The sequence below is a fragment of the Homalodisca vitripennis genome, chromosome 3 (assembly GCF_021130785.1).
Source record: "Homalodisca vitripennis isolate AUS2020 chromosome 3, UT_GWSS_2.1, whole genome shotgun sequence".
In the NCBI taxonomy this organism is placed as follows: domain Eukaryota; kingdom Metazoa; phylum Arthropoda; class Insecta; order Hemiptera; family Cicadellidae; genus Homalodisca; species Homalodisca vitripennis.
Genome location: NC_060209.1, coordinates 133442891 through 133461603, shown reverse-complemented (window position 1 = coordinate 133461603; position 18713 = coordinate 133442891). Strand labels below are relative to the sequence as shown.

The following is an 18713-nucleotide window of genomic DNA, read 5'->3' as shown; positions in this document are numbered from 1 at the left end:
GCCGGTACTGGAGCGTCATCGCCTGCACTCACTCTTACTCGACACTGGACGTATCCTGACCTCAACAAAATGTTTGGCTAGATTCCGATTGGTTAATCTATGACTGTCAGTACTATTCCGAAATGCACCGCATTATTCCCTTTCCTAAATGAAGAAACATTACTCCCCCCCCCCCCCAGGAAACTCAAATACCAATGTATAATACACAAACCGGGAGGTGGTACAGTATTCACAACACAAATTTGATATTTTAACACTATACCCACCACAGCCTATCGCCGCGACACATCTAGAAGCATCAGCACCGCAATGAAAGTTGTAATTTAGGTACTTACTGTACGTTCGTTTGTTCAGATAAATTTGTAAGTTTTCTTCTGTTTTGTATAAGTAACTGATATAACAATATGTAAACAAGCATATAGTAAAATTATTCGTACATAACCTTCTCAATTGATGTTTACATGACCAACTAAGGAGTTTTTTTTATATATGAAAATGTTTGACTCCCTCCCCCCCAAAATGGGGTATTTTGGGGATAAGCCAAAAATTTTAAATAGGGACCCTAGCAAGTGACACCTTATTTTAAAGATATTATGAAAAGAAGAATAGCACAAACTAGAGGTCTCTAATGTTACTCTTATCAAATTGGTAGCCAAAATATAGATTTACAAAAATTAAATTATTAACAAAATTCCTGACACATGTTCAAATATGGTTCATATGAACCAAAACTAAGTTAATTATAGTAAAAAAAATCAAATTTAAGCTGTACTGGTACTGACTTAATTGTTGGGTATTTCCTTTGATATCACTTTCAAATATTAAAATCCATCTCCCAAGTTGTAGCAATTAAATCTTCACAATTATATGTCAAAAATATGCATGCCAATGGACAGAGAAACTAGAAACATTAGAAAGGAACTTTCCTGGTTACCAAATGAAAATCTTGAAGCTAATTAGGACCTGGTTCTGTCTTTTTTCAAATCATTGTAAGCATATTTTATAAAATATTAAAAAATAAATAAATAAAAAAAAAGAAACAGTAGTTCTTTTCTTTTAGTTTTCGATTAATATTTATCTGTATTATTTATATTTGATGTATTTTATGTTTTAACTGAACATAAAATTAAATTTTGGTGTTGGAGTTTTTATTAATTATTTATATGTAGAGTGTTTATGAACGCTCTTGATTATAAATACATAACTTATTTGACTTATTTGATCTTGGTAATTTAAGATCTTAAAGTAACATGTAATTGGATGAATTAAAGATAATTGAACATTATTGCTGTTTTAGGACATTACCCTCCCTTGTCAATGGATTGGACTGCTATGGAAAGACAATATAATTTGTGTTCACATTTATCAGAGTTCTAAACTAATTAATATCATGGTCACTATCTGTTTGCATGAGGCTCGTTCTTGATTCCAAAAAAGCAATTTGCTAGTAATGATTGTGATCAATGGTCCCATATTGAAAGCGCGTCATTGACAGTAAATACACAAATTATACTGATAATATATGCTTAAAATAGTCCTACTCCAGTAAATTGTGCTAAGATTTCTAAAAACCCTTTAAACAAACTTTAGAAGATTTGTAAATTGAGAAGAGCTGAAAAGTGAGGATTGTGCTCTGGATAACCAGGGAATACTACTACAATAATTAAGTTCAAACAATTGATGAAAAAATTCAACTTTTTGTATCACAGTTCATCAAGTCTAAACACTGCATTAAGCAATTTGAAAGATGACCTGTTACATATAAAAAGGAAACTTGAAATGAGTTCAGACGATTTAAGTACATATTTATGGAATTAAACGATGAGATAAATGTTTTTCTACTATTGTATATGGCTTAGTGGAACTTTTAGGTTCTAATGTAAAAAAACCAATATGATAAGCAGTAAGTTTTCAATCTGTTATCTGAAACCTGCCCTGACATCTACTCTCTTAGTGTCAAGACTTTTGAATTAACTAGTGTTTTGACCACTAACATTGCTAAGAACCGTAACATTGTTAAAAATATAAGTATGTAATTCTGTTTAAGTTCCTTTATGCATTAACATTAATATATTTCTTTCCAACTTTTGATTAGGCCTACAATTTGAGCCTTATTATCCTATAAAGTAGTTCCCTCCTGATGCCACACACTTTACCCAGTGCCATTTTCACTCAAGGTAGGTTTTGAAGACACCTCTTGGAACATCAAAGAGTTGCTAAACCACATTTTGTTGCGTCTCCTTGAAATTGGAAATTTTTCAGTTGACATTTGATTTTGAAGTACAAAACAAATTAAGAGCACTGGAAGAGAACTTGCTTAGTTGAAACATGAGCTTCTTTTTACAGAAGTGAAAGAATTTCGGAACACACATTGTAGAAACATGTTAAAATCCAAATCATTGGACAAAATTTGTGAACTGAACCAACACTTGCTCCTAAATACCCACTAATTTCTCCTACAGATAATTGTTGTCTTCCATCACCAGTTTCTGCTCTTTTTCAATGTTTTTCATTACTTCAATTCGAAGTAAACCTTCCACACTGCTTTCACTATTGACACTTTCATAATCTTCTTTAAAACTTTAAACCACTCATAAAGTTGTTTACTACCCATACAATTATCACTAAAAACATTCAATGCCTTTTCATAAGTCTCTTTACAAGTATCTTTAAGAGTTTGATGAAATTGTATATGAATATTATGATTTTTCTGACACATCAGAATGTAATAAATTGTGGATATGAAACCAATCTGGATACTTTTTGTTTTGGATACTTGTATCTTGTAAACTACCAAGGTTTAAAGTGTTTATTCTGTATATAAATTTTTAATACCACACTGAGAGAGAGAAAGAGAATGAGAGTGACTATGCATGTTTAAGATCTTTACCATTATCAACAAATACACTATTGCTATTGAATTGATATATCAAATCCAAATATAGAGTTCAACTATTACAAATAAATCAAGGTATAAATCTTATTACTCAACCAAATCCCAATAATTGTGACTCATGGCAGCTATGACATCAATGTGAATGTTGGGTGGTCTCAAGCAATCAGCAAGGCATGTAAATAGACATTTATGTTTAGATACCTAATCTTAGACCTGATATTTGAAACATTTCAATACTACCAAGCCCAGTTCTTGCAGAATGTTATTTGCAACTCAAAAAAACAGCATTTTGTTATTTATCTATTATACTACAAAAATTGTAAACTTGTTCAAAAAGAGCTGACGTATATAAAAAATGCAATGTATACTCATGAAATAGTAGGCTTAAAGGTAACTAATAAATGTATAGGACTATATTGAAATCATCTGCAAGCTACGCTTATGTCCTCACGACTAATTTTCTTCATGTAGAAAACATATTTTATAGTGTCACTCAGGGAGACAGGTTGTGGTGGCTGTGTTAGTGTGCATTAGTGGCAAAGGATTTATAATCCATTGGTGGCCACGGTTCTCAAGATACAGCACAATTAGGTGGTTTCTTACTTACACAGATACAATACTCAAGAGGTAATAAACTGATCTTCATTTAAAGTCCACTTCCAATCATAAAAAAACAGCTGGTTTTATATAAGGGAAGCAAGCATTAAAGTTAAATACACACTACAGCAAAATATTGTGCTCTTATTTCAAAACTGTGGTCATATAAAGAAGTCGATTTGTATAACCGAGGATGTTACTTTCATGGCTTTTCCTCTTCAGTGGCACTTGGTACTGAACAATTTAGCTCTCTCTTAAGGCATTTCAGAAAACTTCGGTGAGTTTGAAAACAACTGAAATTAAAGGAAAATTATAACTGTGATATTTAAATTAATATAAAACCCTTACCTTCAACCAGCCACCCCTTGTAGTAACCAGATTGATATAGAAGATAAAGATCAATTTCTTGTCCATTGATCTTTGGTGTTTTACGTGAAGGGGTTTCTGAAACAAAGAGAATATAATATATAAAGTATATGCTATTACTGTAAATATTTTTCTTAAATTTCAAGATGCTCTGGTACAGTATTACAAGTGCTCAATATTGAAGATAAATAATTTGTACTTTACCACAAATATTTATCAAAATATAACAATAAGATCCATAATTATATTAAATTATCTATATAGCTAATTTTATTGTTATTGTCAATTAAAAAACCTAATGTAAATTTTGTATTGTACTGTATATTTTTGACTGTGTAGTGTAATTAAACAGTGTTTTATGGGGAAAACATGCTGACTACGTAAGCAGACAAGCTAAAGGAACACAGCATACTTGTACTTAGGAATATTACTAAGTATTAATATGTACTTTTAGGAATATTAATAAACAATACAAAAAAATACTACATAATAGTGTCAAGAATTAATTTTGATTTACTTATTCTACATAAATAAATGCAGGTTGTCACTGTTACTTATTCTACATACATAAAAGCATGTCTGGCATACAAATCAATAAAATTAAACAATAAGGGCATTTAATAATTTATCAATCTGCTGAGACGACAAACATTCTTAGGACGCTATAATGGCACTGCCACAAACTGAGCCTTATAAATTTTTCCCCAAAATAGCTTAAGTTATTATTAAGCTTAGTATCCTCCTCGTACATTCTAAAGCTTGACTAAGTGGTTCTCAAAAAATTAGTTGTCTTATGTTTGGCACCAATTGTGTTATTTCTTTTGCAAGGTTGTAGCAATGATTAATCTGTAGAGGAATAAGTTAATACAAATGGGGGGGTGGGGGGGGGGGGGGGTGGGGGGGGGGGGGGGTGGGGGGGGGGGGGGGTGGGGGGGGGGGGGGGTGGGGGGGGGGGGGGGTGGGGGGGGGGGACTGAGGAACAACAAGGTGGTCCAATCTGTCAAACCTGGACTGGAGTCCCACTTTTGATTGTTTCGATGGCCGTCCAGCCTTTGACGCGCACCCTTTACCAAATGTTTCTAGCAGGTTACAGGCAAGTCCTGCGTCTGGAAAGACAAGTGGTCAAGGTTCCCTCCCGCATGGCGGTGAAGTTGCCAGGCATTTTGTTCTGCACTGTCAATGCAGTCACAGATCAGAGGGAAATACCACTTCTTACCTCTGATTTGGATTCGGTACAGGCTCATATTTTGATTCGCACCGGTCCACTTCCGCCCATTTTTTTGTTGTACTGGTGTATGAGGTTTGGTTGAGGGATGAAAGCATGTTTCTTGGCTTTAAGTGAAAAGCGTTTTACCTGATGTATGGGTTGTACACCAACAGCATTTGAAACAACAGTGACAATACTTGTTGTCATTCCATCTTGCAATAATTAAATTTTCATCACATACTTTTTCGTATTCAAAAGTTCCCCTTTCTTTCTTTTTCAAATCTTTACTATCAGTCAGTGGGCACTTTGCTATTCTGTTCTCTCTCACCGTACCAATAGCTCTTATATTCTTTTGGGACAGTTTCTCAAACAAAGGTAGACCAGAAAAAAAATTATCAAAATACAAGAAGTACGGGAAATCACCATTCTTCTTCAGAACATCACAGTACTGCAAAACAACACTGGCACCAAGGCCCAAGTGTTCATACTGAGGGTCCAAGGTGTGGCTGCTCCCTTGGTAGGGGTCTTTCCAAACTACATAGCCCATTGGGTGTAGCACCCAACCCAAATTTTGTAACCATAAGCGAATAGGTTTGTTTCTGATGAATTGTTTTCAAACCATGCCTCCCAAAATATGGGACCATAGACTCCATCAACTGAGTGGTGTTCCTCATGTGGTGCGTAATCAAAAAATGTTTTGTTCAATGCATCAAACAATGGACGTACTTTTGCATACTTGTCATCAGCATTGAGGTTGTCATTATCACAAACATGCAAATTTGACATAATAAACTCAAATCTGTCTCTAGAAATTGCATTTACAACTAATTCATTGCGAGTGTCCAAAGCTGTTTCCCAAAACATTCGTCTTCGAGGTAATGGAAACATAACCACTCAACAACAATACTCCTATGAAAACATTTCATTTCATCGACAGTTACATCACCTAAACGGTTATGTAATGCCCGCATAACGATTTGTTTTTCTCAACTAATAAATCTACAATATCATCATCGAAAATACAGAAAAACTGTTCCATTGGTGTTAATTTTTGTTGTACTTCCTGTCTATTACTCCAAATAGTATCATCTAGTTTTAGGTCCTCTTTGACCCATTTGTACTGCTTTTTAGTGAATGGCTTACTAACCTTTTTTTTTGCTGGTTTCTCTTCAGTGAAATTCTGAATTCGTCTTATACTTTTTTTATTTGGTGGCTGTGCTATGTCCATCTCTTCGCTGAACTAGAGGGTAAGGTTGGTTGTGATAAAGAAGGATCCTCTTCATCTTTGTTGTCACTCAGTTCAAATTCTTGGGAAACTTCAGCCGGGGCCAATAGTTGGTTTCCTGGAAGATGATGGATTGAAGTCATGTCCTCATCCCCAGAATCCTCATCAGTGACATCATCATTTGCATTGATTGGTGGCTGAATATATACGCCAATTTCTTCATCAGGTGGCACTTGGATCTCTTCATCTTCTAGCATCGTCAAAATTTCATGAAGGTTCAAGTTCCTAAAAAATTCAAAGTACGATAAATAACAAGGTTTTTCAGAATTTTTTATAAAATAACTGTAAAAAATTGTATTGATGCTTAAAACAAAAAGTTTAACCCAATTACTAAGTCACGACTTGAAATACAAGGGTCGAAACTCATTTGAGAGTGGGAAGCATTATTGTTGTACATATGCCTACTGGACTACATGTAGGACGGGCCAATTCCAAACATAACCTATAAACGGTCTGAATTTAGAACGGTCACATTTCAAGATAAATGTAATAACTAGTTAGTCAGTTATTAGGAAATGTACTTAAATAGGTTTAAAACTACGAAATAATAGTATTGTACTTACTTTTCGCACATGGCGCAGAGCTCATGAAGTTGATTGGAAATCCTAAATTTGTAAACTAGTCTAAAGAAACAAACTAGTTGAAGCATTCACTTGATTGTTGCTCAGATGCATTCAGTAGCTCTTACTGAAGACAGCAACCACCCTGCCACCTGTTGGAAAAAGCTGAAACTACTTCAGAAGTAAGCTTTAATGGAGAACACTACAAGTGTCCTAAATATAGGTCACTAGGCATATCTGGGTTAAGGAACTTTCAGAACATTTTCAAAAAAAAAGAAGCTCAAAATGAACTCATTACATTCTTTGGACATCAGAGAATCAACACTTTTCCACTATAGCTACGTTATGTGTAGAAAACTCGGTTGCTCCACTGTGCTTGGAGATTGTGTCTACCACATGGAGACAATGAGAATACATATTCACCTAGATAACACTATATTTTGTGGTCTAGGTGTCTGTGATGTTAAAAAAGATGTAATTAGTTCATTTTGAGCTTTTTCATCCTGTCTTTATTTGAATCTCTTCAGACGAACATAACTCCAGATTTCAGGAGTCAAGTCTGCAATAGTGTCAGATCCCACCGGTTACACTAAGAGAAAGGTGAACTGGAGCTTAAATTAATATTTACATTGAATCAACCCTTCCCAACATAGCTACGTTATGTGTAGCCTGATAAAGTTGGGATATTCATCATAAATCAAATAATTTTCTCTCATTAATGAAACTATTTAAAACAAAATTCAGATTTACTTTTAATTTAGTTTATAAAACTATGTAGTTTGTCTTTCATTCAACTGAAAGCAGATATTTCTAAGAATTAGTTATAAAAAAACTAAAACTAAACTGAGTACCATATTTGAAAATGTTTTTAGAAAAACATTTATTAAAGTCCATTTACACTAGGTAGGCTATAGATTTTTTGTGTTTATACGTTTATTTTGTAAACACAATTTTATAAATATTTTCACTATTTCCAGGTTTTGTTATTTTTATAAAATTAAAACATCTTTTATATAACTTGTACCATGAAGTTTTGCCATGATTTGAAAATAGAAAAACAAGTAGGAGCTAAAAGAACAGAACATCTACAAGGTTCCAAATTTCAAAATTAGGATTATCAGTATGGTATCTATCAGTAACCACATATAGAAAGCTTGACAACATTTTCACAGCAAACGCAATAAAACTTAATTATAAAAATAATTGGCAACAATTAATTGTTACATGATAATTAGTATTAAAATTGAAATAGATCGCACTTACCACTTATTAATTTGTACCAGGACCAAGTAAACATAGAGTCAAAGAAGAAGACTGTTAAATTTATTGGTGAACTTGTCAATTTTGGAGTGTATGCCAAGAAGGAAGTGCTGCGTGCATTGAAGCTGCTCTTATACGACTTTACCCACCACAATATAGAAATGGTGTGTTGTCTACTGGAGACATGTGGATGTGTATTGTATGCAGCATCAGATACTCACCTCAGCATTAAGTACTATCTTGTAAGTACCTTCTAGCTATCTTTGGTGAAGTAAGTTCCATTTTTAAATATAGTCAACTCCTAACATTCAAAGAGATCAGGTATGTATTGTGGTTGGCCAACATGAGAATGAAAGAAATGTACAGATTTGATGCCAAGAGTACATGTATTGGGTATCAGGGTAGGGAGATATAAACTTATACGCCTAGTTTTCCTTCTTTCCTATGTTCTTCTCATTATGAATTGTGTGTCAGTTGGTCAAAAAGGGCTAATTCAGTTTTTGAGCAAAGTTTTGGATGGTTGTCAAAGTTTTACATTTTTGTTTATGAATTTCAATTTATGTTGGGTTTTAGTATAATATATATTTTGTTCCTATCATCTTAACATTTTTACTTTATCCTTATAACCTTTTAACAGAAGAATAACAATTTAAGACATTGATCCATGTGACCAACTATCTAATTAGTTTTGATATGAGTATTGTTAGAAAAGTAACGGGAATTTTTCAGTTTCAGGGGTTTGGAGATTCCGATTGTTCATTGCTTGTTCGTAAATGTTTGGCCAAAAACAGTACTGTAACGATGCTTCAGCCTCCATTTTCTACAGACATTGCTCTGTATAACTTTTATTTCCAAATATAAAGAAAACCGTAAAGGGCTGTATAACTTTTATTTCCAAATATAAAGAAAACCGTAAAGGGCTGTTGATTTACAAGCAAAGATGACATTAAAAGTGCAACACTGAAAGAGCTATCACAAAGAAGTTTGAGTAGTGTTTCGAGGATTGGAAGAAGTGCTGGCACAAGGGTATAATATCTAATTGGGTCTCTTTTGAAGATGACAACATTAATGTAGACGAATAAATAAGTTTTTTTTAAGAATTCAAATTCCTGTTACTTTTAGAACATATCTTGTATAGTTTAATAAATTTGTTACCATTGAAATAGGCTCTTTAAGTCCTATTAAATGTATTAATTATTAATCTGAATTTTTTACTGGTATAGTAATATAGGATTAAAATTAATTACACATAATTTATGTTATATACAAAGATGAAATTAAACAGTGTGCCACAGTAAGATTAAAACTACTTTACAGTATTATAACTGCACACAGTAAATCATTTCTCAATTTAATTAAAAAAAATAATCTTTTTCTATTTGGATGTAAAGTTATATATATATATATATATAATTTATTTATTTATTGCATTCTATGTTGCTTTTACTAAAAAAGTTAAATTGTAATCAGGTAAATAAAAGTCAACTCTTTGCCCTATTAAATAGCTCTGATTACCACCACCACTATGAGTTGGAACAACTATAATTATATTTAGTACAAATTACACACAAATAAATAAAGAATGTTAATAAACAACTGTAAATTATTTAGGACATCTTTTGATTTGATTTTAAAAATTTTAATTCCAAACATATTATTGTTTTGAAATTTAGGAAATTAGGAAAATGTGAATTAAAAAATAAAGCATTAAAACTTTGTTGGTATTTCCATGTATTTTTATTTTCAATATGACATATGAAACATGACTCAAGTGTGCAGACCGAACCATTGAGAGGAAATGCAGCATGATTAATGAGACTCCCAATCTCCCATTATGCAAATAGCATACTCGTCTTGTGGCGTGACTGTCCCGCTTGACCACAGTCCGTGGCAGTGTTTTAGATTTGGACTGTACCACTTAACTTCATATGGACTGGATAGGGAAGGGTGATTCATGGTTCGATCTGTATTTGTAAGTCAGAATGTTAATGTAAAACCTAGGCTTATAAAAACTATTAAAACAAATAAAAGAACCATTTTTAATACTGTTTAAACAAACTTATAGCCATGCAGATATTTGTAACAGGTATATTACATATTTATTCATTTCAATTAATATAAGAAACATGATTCTACTGATTAGGAAGTTGAGTTGTTCTTTTTCTTAGGAAACCATCCTATCTAAATATTATAATTTCTTTTGCAGAACTTGAGCACAACCAGTGTAATAAACAGTACACATAATTTTTAACAGTTATTTACCTCAGAGATAGATACATCACAGGATTTCCATCATTGTAGGTAGGTTCTTTATAGGATTATCTTTTTTTTTCTAAATATACTTGTTTTGTCTAGGAGCAAATGATGAGGTTGAAGACAATTATGGCTTTAGATTCCCGGTATGTGATTCTCATAGAGAATGCATATTACCACATCTTGCCCCCTGAGAACACTGTTCTACAACCACCCGTCCAGCTGACACCACTACAGCATTATATCTCCAAAACCATCTATAGTGTAAGCATTTTTCAAGTATCTGTTTTATCATGCTTTGTTTTTTATCTTGGCTCACAACATTATCATTGTTTTTTTGTTATAATAAATATTTTATTCTCCAGAATAAATAATTTCCGTACGGTGTTTTAATACTTTAGTAAATATTTCCTAAGATTTATAATATCTAGTGGCATAAACTGCCATTGGAATTGATAATTACATGAAAAGAGGGGATAAAAAATTATCTACTTAAATAACAGAACATAACCTTATTGTGACTGAATGTTACAACTGTACAATAGTAACCTTGTATTATGTGCTAGTCTTGGTTTATATTTAGAAAGAAGTACTGTAGGAGGTTAGGTTTAAATATAAAACAAACCCATTTACAGCTGGTGCAGTAATCATGACCTGAACTATACCTCTTAAATTTAGCTTTTGAAAATATTATTGAGCTTGGTAAATCACAAATTATTTTATTCAACCAACTTTATCTTATCTAACGTAATTGAAATACCTCTACATTCAATATCTAGTCTGTTATTTAGTTGCATCTTTTAAATTATATGTTTATTCATTTTCAGTTTATTACTCTTTCTTGTTGCCTCACATATTTAAATTAATTTTCTCTGAGTATGTTTTTATCCTAAGTATGAGGTCCATTCAAAAAGTATTTGAGTAGTTATCATGTCTCTCATCATCACAGAAAAATGAATGCGATCTGGCTTTCTACTCTACCTGGCTTACATACAAGGTTTCTTCGTGAACTTGTGTTCATTAGTTCTGTGACAGCATTAGTTTTTATCACACGTACCTAGGTCTTCGTCACATTTTGATATCTTGGAAAATATCAATCAGCATATTTTCATCCAGTTTTATTAACACTTTGTACCCTGAGCCCGAGTATAGCTCGGGTCGTGTTATTTAATTGTATTATTTAGCTCAGTCATCTTATTTTTGGATTCAAACATTTTGATTACGTTCATTGGTTGTCTAAGTTTGTATTTGTTGGTTTTGAGATCCCTGGGTCACGTTTTAGTAATGATAATGATACTAATACGTATATTTTTCGTTGTACTACAAGCGAGTCTAGACAGCTGATCGTAGGCGCCGCGGCTGATCGTCGGTAGGCCTACTGTTAGTTTGCTTTTTAGTGTTTCACTTTGTGTGTTGTTGTGAGTCTTAGCGATGTCTTACTAAGTTTTCTACAAATCTTACCGACAAATACTGAAGCAAATGTTATTATAATGAATTCTAAATGTGAATTTAACTGTTTGTAAATAATCAGAACATTAGTTTCTTACTGAATGAGTAAAGGCAAATGCAAGCAATGTGAGATTATCTGTATGTTTTGTTTTGTATATACACTCGCTTTGTTCTTTCTTCTTGACTTTCCGTTGGTTTTCTTTTGTATTCTATATTTATTATTTTCGAGTTTAAATAATATGGGTGATGAAATCAAAAGTAATGCAATTCGCGATCTTTTGTTTGACTCCGAGTCGGAAAGTGACGATGATTTTGATACACACCTGGGACCAAATATTGATTTTATGAACGATCTAAACGAAAATGTGCGAGATCCTGTATTTTATTCAGACCATTGCGCTTTAAAAATTACCACACTAAGGCGAACTACCTGAACTAACAAGCTATGTAGCAAAAACTTTTTTTTTATTTTTTACATAAAATTCAATATTATGTAATAATTTTATTTTGAAAATAAACTTTATATTTGTATACATTTAAAAAAAGTATGTATCTCTATCTTTAAAAAGATATATAATATGAGTTTATAACATAATTACTGTAATAACACAGAATGTTTTAAAAGCTTCATAAAACCCCCAGGGAGCCACGCCGAAACATGTATTAAGGGCCCAAGGTACAAAATGTTAATAGTTTGGAGATAATTCTGAGACTTATGAAAAGTTATGCTTTAGTGATAATTCTATAAGACATACACTCATAATTTATGAGTGGTTTAAATGTTTTAAAGAATGTTGTGAAAGTATTGAAAAGTGACGAGTGGTTTGGAAGATCCACAATGAGGTGAAGTAAAGTAAACATTTAAGGGGGTTCGGTATGCCCTATCCTTCCCATGTTAATTTGACCAATTTTATGTACCTTTTTCTCAGAAACCTTTAAAGCTATCATCATCAAACTTTAGGACACTACTATTTAGACCTTTGTTAACATTTAGAGCGGAACAAAGTTAAAAAAAAGAAGTTTTTATTTAATTTGTTGTAAATAAAAAATTTATTAATTTTTGGTAAAATAATGTATAATTATAATTTTTTTAATAATAAATTTAAAATAGATTTTTATAATGTCTTCCGCTCTAAATGTTAACAAAGGTCTAAATAGTAGTGTCCTAAAGTTTGATAATGATAGCTTTAAAGGTTTCTGAGAAAAAGGTACATAAAATTGGCCAAATTAACATGGGAAGGATAGGGCATACCGAACCCTAAAGAGTTTGGAAATTATTAGCAGAAGACAACTGGTTAACTGTAGAAGAAATTAGTGAGGATTTAGGAATAAGTATTGGTTCAGTTTACTCAATTTTGACCAATGATTTGGGTTTGAAATATGATTCTGCTAAGGTTTACTGAAATGCTATCACCTTAGCAAAAGAAGCTTGCATCAAGATGTTTTCTAGTGCTCTGGAACCTATTTAAAAACCATAATTTCTCATTACGAAACATGCGTTTACTCATAGAACCAACTTCAAGATATAGCGAAGATACAACAAAATGGGACATGGGACCCAACAATTTATCAAAGTTCTAAAAAGTGACTTCAAGCCAATCAGAAACAAGATACCTTAACTAACGATCCTTTAGGTGTAGTGTGCAACTATCACCCATAGCCGGAGAAAAACTGTGAAACAGACACTGTATGTAAGTCAACCAGGCTTGGGACAGAGATATGAACCAAGGAGTTTAAAATAAGAATTTGCAGTTAATCCATTTTTGGGCATTTTTCACATATACCACTAGTAACAAAATTGGTCACCACAGCCTGTGTGAGATGAAATTTCATTGATATGGCAACTTTAGTTCAGTATTTGATCTGCATATATTTCATTTGAAAATAGAATCAGAAATTTTGGATCAGGAAAAATTGGGACTTTGAAAAAAGATTTTGAGTGGTCAACGTGTTAAAATTTATCGGTATTAAACAGTTTTTTTCACGTGTTACTTCAAGAGGTTATGTTTAGTATTAAACTCTACTTTTGTAAGTAAATTTATTTGTAGTTGTATTTTTTAAATTATAGTAAAATATTTGTTTATTTTTACATTTTGACAAAACAATAACTATTTTGAAAGTGGAAACCACACAATTGCTTCCATCCATGTTAACTGAATGCCACTGTGGAAATTATAATGTATTCCCATCCAGTTTCTATTGAGGGCCAATGGTTTACGAGGGAGAGAGGCCCCTTAGTCATTGAAGATTAGAATCAACTAACAGCATTGCATAGGAAACTGTGCATAGTTGTTGTACATTGGGAATACTGTATACTACAGTATATACTTTTTCAAATAAATTATTGAAATTAAACTGCAAAGGCATTATAAAAACACACACATTACTAGCTAGTAAAAGATGCACAAGAGATTATTTTGTAAAAATGAGGTAAAAATGTGTTCATAAAAAAGAATAGTAACAGCTGCTAATTAATCAAACACTTTGAATTTTAATCTATCCATCATAAATTGATTATACATTTATTGAAACAAAAAACATTAAAATGTTGAAGGATTTAATGGAGCCCAATTCAGAGACGATGGTGTTGACTGTGCTGAGGAGTCTGGACTGGGAGAGTGAGGAGACAGCAGCCTACACGGTCCAGTGTCTCACCAAGGCTTTCAATATTGGTTATTCTCGTATTCGAGCTCTAGCCAGCGTCGTTTCCATGCTGACAGACTATCAGGTATGTATTAAAGACCAGCAGTACATTGTAATTGTTTTAATGATTTTTGTGCCTGTAGCGGTATTGCTAAAAAGTTATTGTTTCAACAAAATCTGTATTTATTTGGTGATATTTCGTATATTTGCTAACTATAATTTTTTACTGTTTATTTTTAGTAGCTCTACACTAATTGGTTTTTGTTGATTTGTGTAAAAAGTTGTATGTGATATATTCGAAATTGTGCTGACACACAAAACAACAGCTTGTTTGGAACTGTATATGTTGCTCTGGCAGTATGAGTGTACAAACATATTATTTTAGCGTTATTAAAATAGCCTAATTTCTTATTAGATCCTCGTATATTTATAAGCTTGTGTTTTTCAGTGTTGTCTAAAGAAAGTGATTGCTCTATGTTTTAGGAGGAGGGCGTCTGTTGTGTGGTAGATGGAGTTCTAGAAGACATCCGTCTTGGTATGGAAGTGAACAAAGCTTCAATGAACCAGAGGCGAGTTGCCATGATCAAGTATTTGGGCGAGCTGTACAATTACCGGCTGCTGGACACTGCAGATATACTCAGGGTAACTACATGAGAGAGTAGAAGTATTGGCCGATTCTGATTGTACAGTTGTACGATTGCTGATTGTAATCTTGTTCACAGGTGTTGTACTCCATGTTATCATTTGAGATGGTACAGGAACAGTCCAAGGTTGTTTGTGTTGATCCTCCGACCAGTATCATCCGGTTACATCTTATACTGCTGTTGTTGAATACTTGTGCCTTCCCTCTCTCCAACCAAGAGATCTACAACAAACTCAAATATTTTTGTACCTACTTCCAGGTTAGTTTTTATCATGTCATCAATATTGTTTTAGCAATATAACTTTATTTGTGGTGATCACTAACCTGAGTGTTAATCATGTCCATGAGAGGCCCCAGGAAATATAGGGCACTATTTTGGTGCTTCGCAGGATTCTTTTGTAGAATTCATTTTATAATTTTTCATTAATATATATGTATAATATACATCATACAATTAAGTTTTCTTGTTAAAGAATAATTAATTTATCTGCCTGTGTAACTATAAAACTGATCAAAAGTTTTTTTTTTGTAATAGTGTCTGAAATCTGAACATGATATGTAATTAATTATGATGATAGACTTCGCATATTCTATTACCGTAAACTTTTCTAGTTTATAAGTATAATATTTAAGTAATTTTTATGACACTACTGGTGTATACAAAATAGATATTTAGTGAATGAAGAGATTTTCAGTTAAATTCTAGACCATGCTAAATGACCCTACATTTTTCACACGAAATATTTCTTGTAATATTCCTTACTATCCTTGTATTCTTCCAATTTTGGTTTTTCTACTGTACTAAGGTTAATTTTGCTTACCCTGTCTATTACTTTAGATTGATTAATATCTTAAAAACAACAAGTTGCATTTAACTGAGTCTGTAAATTTGTTGTCAAGCCATGTACCATAGAATTCCTTATCTATTTATTAAATAGAAATGGATCCACAAGTTTTGCTAAGCTCTTCAATTCAGAAACATATGCATATACAGACTCACCTAGGAGCAATCGCGTTAATATGAACTGCTCAGAAGTTTGAAAACTATTTTCAGAAAATGGTTTTTAAAGAGTCTGAGTCAAAGCTTGGTAATTTCTCTTAACATCAGAAATATAAACTGCAGAAGCTCCACCAACAAAAAATAATGAAAGAATTTATTCTAATTCTTATTCTTATTCTACTAATTCATAATTTCCTGTAAATTGTATTTTGATTTCAACTTCTTTAACCCTTCAGAGAAATCTCATTGCCATCGTACTGTGCAATTAAATCTTAAAATCTTAATCTTGACATCTTAATTACTGCTGAAAAAGCTTTTGACAAAATTACACAAACTAGATAATATTTCTTCGTTTAAAGTTTGTTATTGATGATGGATGAAGTGCTAATACTACATTTCTTATCACTATAAATAGAAAATAGAAACACAAAAATAGAAGACTACATTTCGAGGATTGAAATTTCCCTCTTCCTTAGGTGACAAATACCATAATAAATAAAATTAAACACACACAAGAAAATCATGTATTAGGCTATTTGACATCTGAGGAAGAGGACAGAATTCAATCCTCGCAACATAGTGCTCTGTTTTTGTAACATACATCAATAGATAATCTTATTAAGATCTTATTATTAGATCTTTCTTATATTTTTCACCTTTTAACCAAATTAAGTGATGAGAAACTAAATACATAAACCACAATGATTGCTCTGAACTCTGAAAAATACAATATTTTGAAAAGAAAAAAGTTGATCATAGTGAAATATAACCATAATATTGAAGAACTACATTGAAATTTTTTTTAGCTTTGCAAATAAATCAAACGTTTTACTTGGATAAATAAGATTTTAATAGATTCTATAAGTTTGGTAAAACATAGGACAGAAATATGTTCTTTGATATGTATAAGAATAGACAAACTTAAATTGTAATGTCCATTTTCACAGTAACTTATTTTTCTGTTCTGAAAATACTACTTTTAGCCATAACAATTATTGTTTGAAAAGGTTGTTTTTTAATTGATTATTATAGAAATGCAATGTAGTCTTATATATACACAACATACACAACCAACATAGACATTCCAGGTAGTGTAGAAATGCCAAAAACACAGCATTTACGAAGTAGAGAGAGAAATATTGTACCAGTTTCATTACTGTATAGAAGAAATTGGTTTCGGTTACATGAATTAAAAGATTTACATGACCAAAATATTTGAGGATGCTTGAATCTGTATTTCTATCATAGCGGCTAAGAATAGAAAAATGAATGTTTCATTTGTACATAATAAGTATGGAGTAGAAACAATATATTGATCTCTCTTACAAATGTGCAGATGTAGTTAATTCTCAAAATAGTCGACAAATATTACATACATTTGTTAGTTACATTCTCTTAGAATTTGAAAAGGAATAATTTAAATTGATACAATGTTGTGAATGTTGTTACAGCATTATTACTGGATGAAAAGATCTTCTCCAATGTGGTCGGAAGAGAGACCATTTCCCACCGACTTGATCTACCGGTTTGAAGATGTTATATTTTCAATATGTTCTGAATTTACTTTAGCTAAAGACCTTGAAGAAGCAAATGATTTTGTTACGGATACAAACATTAAACTCTGTTCTGAAATGGCTCGGATTAATCCAGTAAGTGTTTCAATAATAATGTTTGATACAACAATTACTACTTTAAGCTGAATGTGTTTTATAAATTTTATTCAGTATTAAAATAGTTACAGTTTATGAATAGAAATATCCAGAATAGGACTGTTTAGGACTAAGCTTGTTTGGCAAATTACGTATAATTTTTTTCCACTTGCAAACATTGTTCAAGCAGTTCCAAATTCAGTGCAGTCTGAGGGTTGTATGGTCTTAGAATAATACAAGAGTAACCCAGAATAGATGTGTTAGGACTGTGATTGCTTGGCACATTTGATACCATTTCTTCCAGTTGCCAAGCATCGTCCAACCAGTTCCAAGTTCAATGCAGTTTGAAGGTAGTGTGATCACAATCAAATCTTTTTTCAAACAATTTTTCTTCTTATTTTTTGTCATGTTGAATGGTTCTTGTACTTTACTGCTTTCAAATTTCTTGAACTTTATCATTTAGTATTTCTCCTTTTTTGGGACAAAAGGAATATGATATAAAAGAGCCTTCCGGTTTCATGTACAAAATGCTTGATAAGTAATAAATAAACGTATTGCTTGCTGTGGTACATAATGTTTAGACATAGATACAACTACTTTTCTTCCGTAGTAGAAAACTGTACAAGTTACAGCTCAGTTTACAGTTCATAATGTGGAAAAAAATTGAACAGGAAGTGAAATTGGTTTCACAAAAAGATTTACGGTTTGGTTTTGTTCTCTTAGGACAAAAAGCTTAGATTTGCGTCTTGTTCTATAAAGACTTATATGCTGCTTCTGGAGTGACAAGATATTCTGGATGGGTAAGGTTGGGGGTAAGGACCACCTCCTATTGAGATCCACGAGGAAGAATTTAGGGCACTTATCTCAAGTCATGTCCCCTCGGAAGAAGGGAAAGGCAGCTCTGA

General features: G+C 32.3%; 2 protein-coding genes across 2 annotated transcripts in view; one reads left to right on the top strand and one right to left on the bottom strand.

Annotated features, from left to right (window-relative positions):
• Positions 1-6284: 6284 nt before the first annotated feature.
• Positions 6285-7096, bottom strand: LOC124358359 (piggyBac transposable element-derived protein 3-like). The gene is made up of 2 exons (XM_046810661.1): positions 6915-7096; positions 6285-6576 (listed from the first exon to the last, which is right to left on the bottom strand). Exons 1-2 carry the CDS (start codon positions 6998-7000, stop codon positions 6285-6287), a joined length of 378 nt encoding a protein of 125 aa, XP_046666617.1. The 5' UTR covers positions 7001-7096.
• LOC124358358 (regulator of nonsense transcripts 2-like) overlaps positions 7020-18713 on the top strand; it is a 42226-nt gene continuing 30532 nt past the window's right edge. The window contains exons 1-7 of the mRNA XM_046810660.1: positions 7020-7093; positions 8164-8413; positions 10527-10688; positions 14428-14601; positions 15000-15158; positions 15239-15418; positions 17611-17808. Of these exons, the coding sequence (XP_046666616.1) occupies positions 7020-7093; positions 8164-8413; positions 10527-10688; positions 14428-14601; positions 15000-15158; positions 15239-15418; positions 17611-17808 (1197 nt within the window). The remainder of the gene's footprint in view (positions 7094-8163; positions 8414-10526; positions 10689-14427; positions 14602-14999; positions 15159-15238; positions 15419-17610; positions 17809-18713) is intronic.